At 38.8% G+C, this 13108-nt stretch overlaps 3 protein-coding genes across 3 annotated transcripts in view; all 3 read left to right on the plus strand.

The window, feature by feature from the left end:
* Positions 1-2119: 2119 nt before the first annotated feature.
* On the plus strand, positions 2120-2976 carry mt2 (metallothionein 2). Its single transcript, XM_075470903.1, has 3 exons — positions 2120-2240; positions 2347-2412; positions 2760-2976. The coding sequence occupies exons 1-3, from the start codon at positions 2216-2218 to the stop codon at positions 2849-2851; spliced, it is 183 nt and encodes a 60-aa protein (XP_075327018.1). The 5' UTR covers positions 2120-2215; the 3' UTR covers positions 2852-2976.
* A 506-nt stretch (positions 2977-3482) lies between these two features.
* steep1 (STING1 ER exit protein 1) lies at positions 3483-4488 on the plus strand. Its single transcript, XM_075470905.1, has one exon. The coding sequence runs from the start codon at positions 3624-3626 to the stop codon at positions 4299-4301; it is 678 nt and encodes a 225-aa protein (XP_075327020.1). The 5' UTR covers positions 3483-3623; the 3' UTR covers positions 4302-4488.
* A 3201-nt stretch (positions 4489-7689) lies between these two features.
* Positions 7690-13108, plus strand: part of nup93 (nucleoporin 93) — a 29667-nt gene continuing 24248 nt past the window's right edge. Inside the window, exons 1-3 of the mRNA XM_075469346.1 lie at positions 7690-7831; positions 9723-9905; positions 10296-10413. Coding sequence (XP_075325461.1) covers positions 9727-9905; positions 10296-10413 — 297 coding nt within the window. The 5' untranslated portion in view covers positions 7690-7831; positions 9723-9726. The remainder of the gene's footprint in view (positions 7832-9722; positions 9906-10295; positions 10414-13108) is intronic.

Genomic DNA, 13108 nt, shown 5'->3' on the forward strand with positions numbered 1-13108 from the left:
CAAAGGCAATTCTAACAAACTGAATGTAATCAACAGATATTCTTAAAATAAAATGTAGTTGTGTCATCTCTTTACAACACTATGTTTGGGAAAAGAGGACGCTAATTGCTACAGTTTTGAAAGCAGCTGAGCTTTTTATGGTGAACCTGAAAATCACAGCAATCTAACAGGTATTTTTGGCCTTGTCCCAGGTTTACCTTCTGGATTCTTTGAATCCTTTAATGGCATTGTGTTTACTAGATTATGAACTACCTGCTCTTGGTCTCAAATTTAAAAAGGGCATATATTAAGAGTTTTTTTTTTTTTTAAACTCAGTTTTTATTAATTCATTAATACAATGTCAATGTACTACTTTAGAATGGAAATTGGAAATTCTATTATAACTTGTATGTTCATTTTCTAGTATTTTTTGGAAACAGGGCTGTATTCTCTAAGGAAGTTGGGTAAACCTTTTGTGGTTAGATCTAGCAAATTTCACCGATATTAGTGTCATTTTGACACTTTTCTAAGTAACATAATGTCTGTCGAGTTTCAGACCTTCTCCGTGTTAAAATACTCATTTGTCAGTGTCCTTTAATGTCACCATGAGGAATGTGATAAAAGCCATATCAATGTTTTTGGCCCTTTTTTGTTCTACGTGATATCTTGTTTTTTCCCCCCACAGGATCATCGGGATTCATCTCGTAATTGTTTCGCTCGTCACACTTCGGTTTACAATAATCACACTCCTCAATGACTCAGCTTATTGCGTTAGGCCAATACTGGAAAATAACCGAATGACTGTCATCTGCATCCGGACAGTGGCGGGTGCAAAAAAGGACAATGCTGCCTTCACAAGATGTTCCAAGTACTGCGAATGTCAATATTTCATAGTAAAAAAAAATGTAAAAAGCCAAAACTAGAATAAAGAGCGTTTAATTAACTGGAATTATTGAGCGTTTGGTTGCATTTGAACCAAAACTACGTTGTCTATTGTTGGCATTTCAGGATAATGAATAGCCTTGATCTCACAAACATTAACAAACTTTACTGTCACACTGACTTTCTCATGAGCTTTTCGGAGCTAAAGGCGCAGTTTTACGTGACGATTAAAGTTTGACTTATAAATAAATAAATTTGGGTGCCCCGTGTGGTATCGAGCGTGATCTCACGTGTGATTTGCACTCACCCCATTCCTGGTTATTTATTTTTCCACAGCACACGGTAGTCAGCACATTACAATAGTCTGCTCACGAGCGCTGTGTGAAGAAGCGGCCGAGTGCAGAGCGGAGCGAGGCCAATGGATGACAGTTTGTTTGTACCGTGTGCACAGACACAGGGAAACCGACACATCACAATGAAGCGACTGTTTTAAATGTCTCTGGGGCTAAAATATCTATTCATATCGAACATTTTCATCATAAAGTTAAGATTTATATCATGAAAACAAAATAGCATGAAGATGCAGTTTAGTCCACCTTTCTAAATTCAAATCCAGGGGCTTGTTTCCTTCACCTACTAATTCATATAAAGTAGCTAATGTAATGTGGATTGAAATAGAATAATGATTTTTTTTAAAATCGGTTATATTCTTTAAGACGTAGAGAACAGTTATATGGCTAGATTTGGCCAGCACTCTTCATTGATTATGCAGTAAAAAACATTTTGGCCTCTTCAAAGTACAAGCCACGTTGTATTGGAAGTCCTCATTCTAAACATGTATTCTAATCCTAAATACTGACTCCCCCCGTTAAAATAATTGTTTACCTTGTGTTTGGTCGAATTGATACGTACGCAATTCTCCAATATTATTAAAGTTGATCTGTATTGACTAACGTCTTCCCACATTCGTGTGAAATGTAGTGCCCCAAAACATCTAAAAATAAAACTGGTGAATGTTTAGAGCGCTGTACTCTTTTGTGTATGTTCATTATTTCCATATTATATTTGTCCACAGAGAAAACGGACTCAATTGTCTTACATAATGCTCAGACAAGGCGTCCCCGCATGGAAATCTGTTCCCGCTGCACAGTGGTTAATCAAATCGTGTGCACAAACCTCCTAATCGTCAACCTGCGTGCAGCGTGACAGGCGTGTTTTGCACCCGGTTCTGTTGTACTCAGAGCGCTATAAAAGAGCCGCCCCTTCTCTGACATTCACAACACGACTTCTCTCTGAGAAAACATACGATTAACCATCCCATCTGTCTGAAGACGAACAATTCATCCGCTGAAAGATGGACCCTTGCGATTGCTCCAAGAGTAAGTGGCGTTCTGGTTTATTTTGTTGAAGACATTGCTCAAGGTTGTGGGAGACTGTTTGTCGCCACTGTTCCTACATGACAGTGATGATTTGTTTGTGTTTTAGCTGGAACCTGCAACTGCGGAGGATCCTGCACATGCACAAACTGCTCATGCAAAACCTGCAAGAAGAGTAAGTTTAAGTCTTCCCCCAGTTACCTTCTAAATATCATTATAACCAAGCATTTATAGTTCTCCAACCTGTAAACTAAACGTTGCTAAAAGCATCCTTGCTAATGAAATCACTCTGAATCTCTTAAGAATTCCCTGTTGACGTCACGACCTTGTAATTGTGTGTTGCACAGGTGGCTCTAATTGGTTTAATTAACGCTTTGCGTTAGAAATGTTAATGATACATCTTCAGTTGGCGACTTAAACGATACTACTTTAGCTCCAGTGTCCCTCTTCATTAAAGGATTTATATATTGGGGTGTCGCGTACCCTGCTGCTGCCCATCACTAAATGCCTCTCTGTTTGCAGGCTGCTGCCCATGCTGCCCGGCCGGCTGCAGTAAGTGTGCCTCCGGCTGCGTCTGCAAAGGGAAGACCTGCGACAGTGAGTGTTGCCAGTGAGGAGCCTCCATCACCAGCCTCCCCCTCCCATGGAGCCTTTAAAAATTAATGCTTTTGCAAGTTGCAGATGTCTAGAAAATGTTGTAATTGTCTACGGTGTTGAAATAAACATGTGATTTAACGCACGAATCGGGTCTTTTTTTTTTTTTTTTTTTTTTTTTTTTTTTTTTTTTTTTTTTTTTTTTTTTTTGCTTGAAGATGAAAATCTGCGTTAATATTTGAGTGAAAAATTATCTCTGGGTAGCTCGAAACTGCTACTGCAGCGTTATTTGACAAAGGACTCTACCGCGGGAAGGAAGGCCAAAGCTGAGCCTTGTAGGGACTCTTTTCATTTATTATATGAAAGGCCACAGTCAGGAAGAGACTTGACCTTATAAAAAATTAATTTTCTCTCGCTTCTAACACTCAAAACGATGGAAACGGTATTAATTGACGTCGGACTGTCTCGGGTTTAAACCCATCCCTGTACTGACTCAGATATTCCGGGGGGGGGTAAAAGTGTACTACTGTAGTATCTTTTAAAATTAAGGCCAGCATATTCCCTATTTTCATAATCTGCACAATTAATTGTGGTCTCAGCGGAACTAAATAAAAGGATTGTGTGTTTCTGTTGGGAACAGTAGCAGCAACGTACACCGGAACTGTTGCGTTGCTTCCGGGGTTGAAACTCTGGTTGAAATAACAGAAGCCGAGGTTAGTTTGTGGCAACGGCGCTTAAGTGACACAGTTAACTTGAAGTTACTGCGACTAAAATAATTTGCAGTGTCCGGACATGCCTAAGGTCGTGTCTAGGAGTGTGGTGTGCTCGGACACCAGGGACCGAGAGGAGTACGACGACGGAGAGAAGCCTCTTCATGTCTATTACTGCCTGTGCGGTCAGATGGTCTTGGTTCTGGATTGCCAGGTGGAAAAACTACCCATGAGGCCCCGGGACCGAGCCAGGGTGATTGATGCGGCCAAACACGCTCACAAGTTCTGCAACGTGGAGGTCGACGAAAACACGTACATCAAGAGAGCTGATGGCATCGAAAAGCAGTGCCGCAAGAAGTGCGGAAAGTGTGGCCTGTTGCTCTTCTACCAGCACCAGGAGAAGAACAATCCGGCCACCTTCATCGTGGACGGAGCCGTCGTCAAGTTCGGTCAGGGCTTCGGCAACACCAGCGTCTACAGCCAGAAGCAACCGGAGGCCCCCAAGAAGGTCCGTGTGATGATGACCAAGAGGACCAAAGACATGGGCAAGTTCAGCTCCGTCACTGTCTCCACCATCGACGAGGAGGAGGAGGAGATTGAGGCCAGGGAGGTGGCGGACTCGTACGCCCAAAATGCAAAGGTGATTGAGAAGCAGCTGGAGAGGAAGGGCATGAGCAAGAGGAGGCTGCAGGAGCTGGCGGAGCTGGAGGCCAAGAAGGCGAAGATGAAGGGCACTCTCATCGATAACCAGTTCAAATAGACTGAATGTAGTCTGAGTGGGACAGATACTCCGTGGATATCCAGTTGGAGAGGACATTATATGGACATTAGAAAACAGGGATAATGATGTGCGCAGTTGTTGTTATTTCAGGTTTTAGAATGAGGTGACAGACATTTAAGCCTGTTTGTAATGTTATTTTGTATGACAATTAAAGACCAAATAAAAATTTGTGATATTTTTCTTAAAAACATTTGTGTCTAAAACATCACTGGGGCATTAGAGGCATAAGTCTTCACCTATTTGAAGTGGTGACTGGAAGGTTTTTGATGTTCTTAGATGTAAGCTCACTCAAGTGGATGAGAAAAGTGGTCAGCCACTTTGTTTTATAGAAAAAAAACTCAAAGATTCATCTTCAAATAAGCATATTTGCACCTGTTTTTCTCTTCTTTTTCTGGGAAATATTTTTCTAAGATAATTTCTCATCACAATTTATTTGAAGACAATTGTGCGGTCAATGACAGATCAGAATGCTTTGATTTGCAAACCATTTAATTGAAATACTGAAATATGCAGGCTCATTTGGAATTTGATGAAAGCATCAGGTTTAAAAATAGTTTGGGTGAGTTCAATAAAGAATAACAAAAGTGTACTTTAAAGAAAATGATAGAATACTTTACAACTGTTGAAGTGAACTGGCAGCAGATCATTCTGAACCTGAGAAGCTGAGGGTTAGCTAGATCCATAAATGTAGCCACCTTTTGACTCAAATGCTTCAGATGGACTGAGGTGAAGTGGAAAACCATAGGACATGTGGTCTGAAGAAGAAAACAATTCAGATTATTTTTTATAAATCATTGAAGCTGAATCCATCCAGCACACAGTTAAAAAAGCAGCATCCGTGATGTCATGGGGGTGCATTAGAGCACATGGCATGGCAACCTTGCACCATAAATACTGAATGATGTTCTGGAGCAGCATTTTACAATCCACATGATGTGTTTTTCATTTGAGGTCTTTGTTAGGTCATGCAAAACGACATTTTGTACATCTAAGTATAGATTACCTGACCAGACCAGACCTGACATCTACTTAAAACATTTTATGGACTGTAATGACTGTAAAAATGTTCCACTTTTTAAACTTAAACCTGTTCCAGATATTTCTGGAAATGTGTTGCTGCCATCAAATGGTCAGAGTTTAGATAAACAACTATTCAAACAAACAAAAAACACTAACAAGCAGAGTTCCAGTATTTGATATTTTCTTTTTGGAAAACTTTTCTATCAAATATTGAATTCAAAAATACTTGCTGATCATCACAGTGTTTTATGTTACATTTTTACACAGCATCACTACTTTTTCAGAGAAATAGTTTGTAATTTAGTCAGAAAAATGGCATTCACAATGTAATAATCATCTTTTCTAATTTTTCTGTCATAATGATTCATGAGCTAATTGGTAAAAGTAGGACAGTGTATAAACAGCAGGTCAAATCCCTCAAAGTAGGTCACAAAAAAGAGGACAAATTAGGAGAACAATGTGCTTCATAGACTGTATCACAGCAACCACATCTGATAGAAAAACAAGCCAGGATTGCAGCTTTTCTTTCTTTCTGTCTGTAAAGATCAGAATGTTGTTAGATTGTTTTACTTTGAGGTAAAGGAAAAAGGACGTAAGAAAACACCAGGCAAGACAGGAAATTTGGAAAACTGACAAACAATGGCTCATTATTTTTAGGCTTTCAGTCACATGTTAGAAGTACAAGAGGTACCTCGTTATACTTGTGTATTTCGTCCCGTGTCATGTTGTTTTCATGCTAAGTTGGAATCTGTAAAGCTGGACGTTGAGACATCCATGGGGAATTAGTACACCTTTTATTGCCGGGCATAATCTTCTCCTATTTTACAACCAAATATTGAGTTAGAAATGTACAAGCCTTTGTTCAGTGTTTATGTTTCCATTTCCCTTCATTTCAAGGCAGCTTGGTGCAATCCAAACACTCCCACTGAAACTCATCATAGTTAACTGGCGATAGAAAAGCCCCTGGAACCGAAATGAGACCAGGTTTGGCAAAGATGTCTGTGCTTTGTTGTAAACAGACATACAAACACTGAACACTGCTTCTATCTCATGTCCAATCTCTTTATTGTACAACTGAGGGAACAGTCTTAGATTTTGTATTATTATAACAACGTAGCTTTGAGGCATGTGCTCCACTTGACCAGATCAGTGCAACAGACTGAAGCCTGGAAACAGGCATTCATCAACCATCTGGTCTTTGTGATTCAAACTTCTGCCAGAGGTTTCCTCACATGAGACAACGGTGAGAGTTCAAACAAAAAAAGCTAAACATACTGTATGTGATTTTTTTTCCCATATTAATGTCTGACTTACCTTCTCTCTGTGTGGAGGATCTAGCTGCTGTTTAGTAAAGACAACTGACCTGATCTAGATAACACAGCGGATTTGTATATGTTGAATAGTTTATATTAAGTTGAACTTCTAATGTTGAGAAGAGCCAGAGATGGATTTTTGATACAAATTCAGTATGTTAAGATATTCTTTTTTCAATAAAGGTGCCCAACCATTGCTATTTTAGATGTCAAGACTTTCAGTTATAAACAAATCTGATTTATGTTTGCAGAAAACTAGACTTAAAATATGTTGTGTTTCCAAATCAATCTTTTACATGACTTTTAAGTTGAATTGGAAAAATGTACAACATTTAAGGCCAATAAGAGTTTTAACTTACAAGACAATGCAGAGCTGTAAATCTGTAATGTTCACACCCATTTTTAAATATACAGGAAGGCAGTGGTGGTATATTCTTTCATCATAGCATAATGGGTTGAGAAATCTGTCACGAGAACAAACATTTGATTCTTTAAAGGTTACTGATTGCCTGCAGACAATTTCTGTTCAACAGAGATGCTCATTCCCTAACTAACTTTGTACTAAACTCAGTATTAAGCCTGCACTATGAGGCTGTTGTCTTACATGAAGAGTTTTGGTATTTAATGTGTAAAAATGAATCACCAAGTTAACTTCTTAAGTGATGTTGTATATGCAAAAAATTCTTGGATGAGTTTTGTAGAAAATTTGTGTGACAAACTCTGAAACGAGCACGATGAAGGGATAACATCACACTTACGGATACTCAGTCCTTCTTCTCTTAGTCAAGCTGTAATCATTAAATGCAACATGTAAACATGGAAAGAATTATATAATCATATATATGTTTTGCCACATTTGAGACATTACATTTGATTTTGTTATCTTTATTAAACAATAGCATAGTATAACAATTATTTATACTGCAGCAATATAATTTCCCTTTCCTCCTGTTCAATAGGTGTCAACATACCCATTCAACGTATAGAGTCTAAGGAAGGAGTTCTTCCGGTTCGGACCGGGTAACAACCAATCACCGTCGACTTCGGAAATACCGGGGCAAATAATATAGTTTCTATGGACTATATTTTTATTCTGAACGAAACTAGGTGATAATAGAACACAGTCATCCACCCGAGGAGAACAAGGAGCATACTTTTATTTGCCTTTCACAACAGGTATGAAGTTTGTCCTACTCCAATAGAGAGAAATAACGCTTTTGAAGTTAGCTAAAGTGCAAGCATGTGAGGGAACGTTAGCGTCGTAGCTTGCTAGTTAGCACTATAGCACCGCCGTTCATTCATTTTGATTGGTTGGTAACTTGTAGCATGCTAACAGAACTAGGCCGAGAGGGTAGCGCCGAGGAAATTGTCAAAACATGTGGCTTTAATGGTTTCTGTCATTCTCAGTTACTGAATTAACTTTCCAAATGGTATCTTCTCGTTGTCTCGTATAAAGCGTGTTTCTGTGTCTTACTTGTTAGCTTTATAGTAAAGCTAAGCTAACAGCAGCACTCCATGCGCGGGCTGTAACTGTTTGTTGATATGTCACCTGTCAAGGGATACCTCTGTGTCATTTAGATATCTGAATACATATTTCGTTGGGTGTATGTACCAGAAAATAACTGTTGAAAATTTACGCTAGCTGTGATATAGTGACAATTGTAAAGGAATAGTCTAAAACAGATGTTTTCAAAGTCAGACAGCAAGCACTCTCATCAGATAAAGTTTGGAGAAGAAAAACACATTCACGCTTCCAATTTGATCTGTTCAGTTCAGATCTGTTCATTTGATATTTATTGAATCATGATTACCGGTATGTTGTTCAATGTTTATATCTATATCCAATCTCCAACAGATTCAAATGGTATTTCTGACTGGAAAACAGTTACATTTCTGAATAAATAATTTTGATCAGCTCCTCAATCACATCACAAACATTTGATTTATACTTTTGTAGAAGTATAAATTGTGTTTTATAAAGCGATGTTTATTATTACAGAGGACTAAAAAGTAGTGTTGAGGCCAAAAAACTATCTACAGTAGATGAACTGAATCTCAAAGTGATGTCCTCAAGAAAGAGGAAAAAATTCAGCAAAGACCTGACACGGGAGCTGAGAGATGCATCTGGACCTTCAGTTGATCCATCTACTGTTGGCTGCCTGAAGCCTCATCAGAAATGGTCTCCATGGAAGGGTGGCTGTTAAGAAGCCATTCTTACAGTAGGAAAACGGGTAGAAAAGGCTGAGCTGTGCCAAATGACACAAGAAGTGGACTGAAAATCAGTGGCAGCAGGTCTGATGGAGGGATGAATCCTCCCCAGAGCCCCGACCTCAACATTATTGAAGCAGTGTGGGATCATCTTGACGAAAAAACAGAACAAAAGGCAGCCAACATCCAAAGAAGAGCTTTGGGATGTCCTTCAAGGAGCCTGGAGAACTATTCCTGAAGACTACTGAAAGAAATCATAGAAAGCTTCTCTAAGAGGGTTCAGGGTTCAAACCAAATATTGACTTTTAAGCTCATTAGAACTGTACACACTCTGTTTTTGCTTTTTATACCTTAATTTAGTTTAATGTTTGCACATCTAAAAAAAAACAAAAACAATGCACTCATTTCCCATTTTCCTGGAAATAAACTGTCATAGTAATTGCTCAACTTAAATCCAGTTTGTCATAAAACAGAGCCGGAGCAACAGAAACTATCACAGTAAACTGCTAACAACTCCCACATCTAATAGATAGATAGATATATAATGTTATATACAGAAATTTACAGAAGAGACAAAAGTGGAAAACACCCAACACCAGCACCCGTAAAAAGATAATAATAATGATAATAATATAACATAATAGTAGTATACTAATAATAGTAATGAAAATAGTAATAATAATATTAATGATGCTAATAAATAGTAATGCATAAATAAATGTAAGTATGTAAGATTAAATTAAGTAAGGTTAAAATGATTAAAGTAAGATTATTGCACACCACACTGCCACCAGCCTACAGTCCCTCTGTCCTAATCACACCTAAATCACATTTGTTGTCTTCTTTTGTCTCCATGCAGCGGTATGGATGCAGAAGGTTTCGGGGAGCTTCTGCAGCAGGCCGAACAGCTGGCTGCTGAGACAGAAGCTGTGTCTGAGCTGCCGCATGTTGAGAGGAACCTCCAGGAGATCCAGCAGGCTGGGGAGAGGCTTCGATCCCGCACCTTGACCCGCACCTCCCAAGATGCAGCAGACGTAAAAGCGTAAGGAATACTTGTGTGTGTGTGTGTTCTAAATCTCCATTTCCTCAGGTTATAACACTTCATGCTTTATAAACATCATGTTTATTTTTTGACATTATAAATAAGTAGAGTCTTAACTTGGCCCTGCGAAAAAAGGTTATTCGCTTAATTGTGAAAATAAATACCTGCGTTTTTTGTTTAAGAAATACGTATGGCAAGATATCTTGTAGTCATTTATCTATACTCATTATTTAGTTTGTGTTTTGTTTTATTTTTTTTACTAAATGCTTTCAGTTTGGGCAATAAAAATGACCAATACTCTTGTGCCCCCTAGTGGTAATCAAGCGCAATCCCTGCTTTTTGTCACTTGTGATCCTAGGTTTTTAAACTACCTTTCTGTTTCTCTATCAGATCTATCCTCCTCGGCTCCAGAGGTTTAGACATCTTCCACATTTCTCAGAGACTGGAAAGTCTTAGTGCTGCCACCACCTTTGAGCCCCTGGAGCCGGTTAAAGACACTGACATTCAGGTATGAATGAAATAATAAGGATTGTGCCAGCTGCTAGCAAGCTGCTAATGCAAGGTTATGACATATACTGTGCCTCAGCTCGTGCACCGGTGAGAGGTTTTTGTGGACTCCTGCGAGACGTAATGTACACAGGTTATTCAGCATGATTATATAGCTTTACAGGATTTTTCAGATGCCTGTTTATATATATTTACTTTATTTTTTCATGTCAGTGTTTACACAGTAATCCACAAAAGAAGGAGCTAAAAATGGATTTTGGAGTGTTTTCTAAATTTATTAGAAAATAAGTGGCTTATGCATCCTCTCAACATGAGTGAGATCTACTGATCCTCTGAGTTACTGTGTGTGTAGAGTGGTTATTTTAGGCCTGTTACAGTTATATAATAACTGTATTATAGCAATTGTTCAATATGATTGTGATCATTTTGCAAAATTGTTGTTATTCACTTGTATTTTCCACTGTCTGAAGCTGAATCATTGATTGAGTTGATGCTATTTAAATGGCTTTGTTCACAAAGCATAAAAGGCAAACAGACATAAATGTTATTCATGTTGCAGTATGTAAAGTGTAGTACAGAGGCGTTTTCCATCTTTTAAAGTGTGAGTTTAACCACTTTGTTTTACAGAGCTTATCTCCGGTCAAAGAGGCGGGAGAAAACTTGTTAATCTGTACTCTCTATTTAGAAACCGTGCCCTAGAAGTCTTAATTCATACACTTGGATATCCATGATATTTGCTGTCCATGCCCGCAGACATGTAAACTGTGAAATGGATTTGGAGTCTATCAGAGGATAAGATACTATGCTGGTATGTGGCGGGTTTCAGTGCTACAGAAGAGATGTTATTTAATGCCCACAGGCAAAGATTATCTCTGACCAGCCATTGCCAGCCTAGTTTTCCAGTCGGATACTGTTTAATATCCGTTTAATTAGCCAGGAGCCTCAGCTGAAGACGTACAAGACTAAGTACCTGGTTTTAGGAGGCACCTACTATAGAGGATGGGGGTGTTGGGTCATACTAAGCAATTTAAAAAAAAAAAAAAATCATGTTAATGTTCAGTATTTATTCTAATTTTATATTTCAGTCTTTTGTTTTTTTAGCCTGTTTCGCTTTGTCATTGTAGAGTATTGATTGTTGGGAAAGATGGATGATAACATCTGTACGTGCCCTCCCAACAGGCACAGCCTGATACAGACAAAACATTTCCTACAAGGTGTGCTTTTTTAAGAGCTGGAAATGATTAAAACCTGTTACTAGTGGCCTGTAGGAGTGGAGAAAGAGTGGATATTAAAGGGATAGTTCGCCTCTTTTGACATGAAGCTGTATGACATCCCATACTAGCAATATTATTTATGAACATTTTCTTACCTCCCGGTGCGTCCTGTGAGCCGAGTTCCAGCCTCGTTTTGGCATTGATGAAGGTAGTCCGGCTAGTTGGCTGGGGCCACAAAATAAAGCGTTTTGCTTCTCAAAGCAATATGAAGGGAGAGAAAATAGCGCCAAGCGATTGTGAGGTCTGACTTTTTCTGGATGAACGATTTTGAGATGCAAATGTATTACTCTTTTGAATGCATATTGTTTTGAGAAGCAAAATGCTTTATTTTTGTGGCCCCAGCCAACTAGCCGGACTACCTTCATCAACGCCAAAACAAGCTCACAGTACGCAGCGGGGGGTAAGAAAATGTTCATAAATAATATTGCTAGTATGGGATGTCATACAGCTTCATGTCAAAAGAGGCAAACTACCCCTTTAAATAGGTAATAGGTGAGAAAGCACATCATTTTGTCGATTGTTCACATAGAAAATAGGTGTGCAGCTTGTGACGACTGTATGTGGCCGAGTTCGAGTCCCTGTTTGTTACTTTCTTAAACTGTCATTGGTTTGCTTCGCTTTTAGGATATATGGATACAGATTTACGAGGTAAACATATACATGTATATACATGTATATGTATATATAATATATATACATGTATAAATATATCTAGTCCAGCTGCATACGTCCCAGTCAGTTAGGAGTCTTAAAAGATTATAAAAGCACAATATTAAATATGCTCAGTTGGTTACTGAATTTACAAATGGTTCATACAAGTTGCTGCTTAACACTCGGCTCCCGTCTCTCTTCATCCCTCTTTTGTGTCCTGCTTAACGCCCTTTTTACATCTGTCATTCATCTTGCTGCATTTCCTCACTGCTCTCTATCCTGTTTATCCATTGCTGTGCCACTAGTTTAACACCATATCCTCTATAGTCCTGTTTTTCTTCTTCTTTTGCTGTAACTTCTCAGTCTAATGGACATCCCTTTTATTCTTCTCGGTCAGCCGGATGTATGCAGGCCTGGGTGGGTTTGACAGACTGACTGGAAGAGCACTTAGCTTCTGACAGTGTGTCAGTGAACACACACTCGCACACATACACACAAACAGAGTCTCCCTCTACCTCCCAGCCCTGGTTCATTTTCCCTTATTTGTCTATAAGAAGACCGTGCTTTGCAGAGGTGCATTTCAGAAGAAATTTGATAGAATAATCCCACTGGTATTTCAGAGGCACAGTTACATCTTCATTTAAACAACCAGCTCTATTGTGCACGCCCTATGTTCAACAATGCTGTTTGTGAGTAATTGTTATAGAAGAATTAACTGCACAGTCGTCTTTATTGTTGTTTTTCTTGCACATACAGCGTTCAGCTCATTAT

Source organism: Odontesthes bonariensis, chromosome 7, assembly GCF_027942865.1.
Source record: "Odontesthes bonariensis isolate fOdoBon6 chromosome 7, fOdoBon6.hap1, whole genome shotgun sequence".
In the NCBI taxonomy this organism is placed as follows: Eukaryota; Metazoa; Chordata; class Actinopteri; order Atheriniformes; family Atherinopsidae; genus Odontesthes; species Odontesthes bonariensis.

What these genes read in the sequence shown, in the direction of transcription:
- mt2 (XM_075470903.1), top strand. Translation starts at nt 2,216, where the DNA reads ATGGACCCTTGCGATTGCTCCAAGA. An exon ending in CCCTTGCGATTGCTCCAAGA is followed by an intron (nt 2,241 to 2,346) that starts GTAAGTGGCGTT and finishes TTTGTGTTTTAG; the next exon opens with CTGGAACCTGCAACTGCGGA. An exon ending in ATGCAAAACCTGCAAGAAGA is followed by an intron (nt 2,413 to 2,759) that starts GTAAGTTTAAGT and finishes CTCTGTTTGCAG; the next exon opens with GCTGCTGCCCATGCTGCCCG.
- steep1 (XM_075470905.1), top strand. Translation starts at nt 3,624, where the DNA reads ATGCCTAAGGTCGTGTCTAGGAGTGTGGTGTGCTCGGACACCAGGGAC.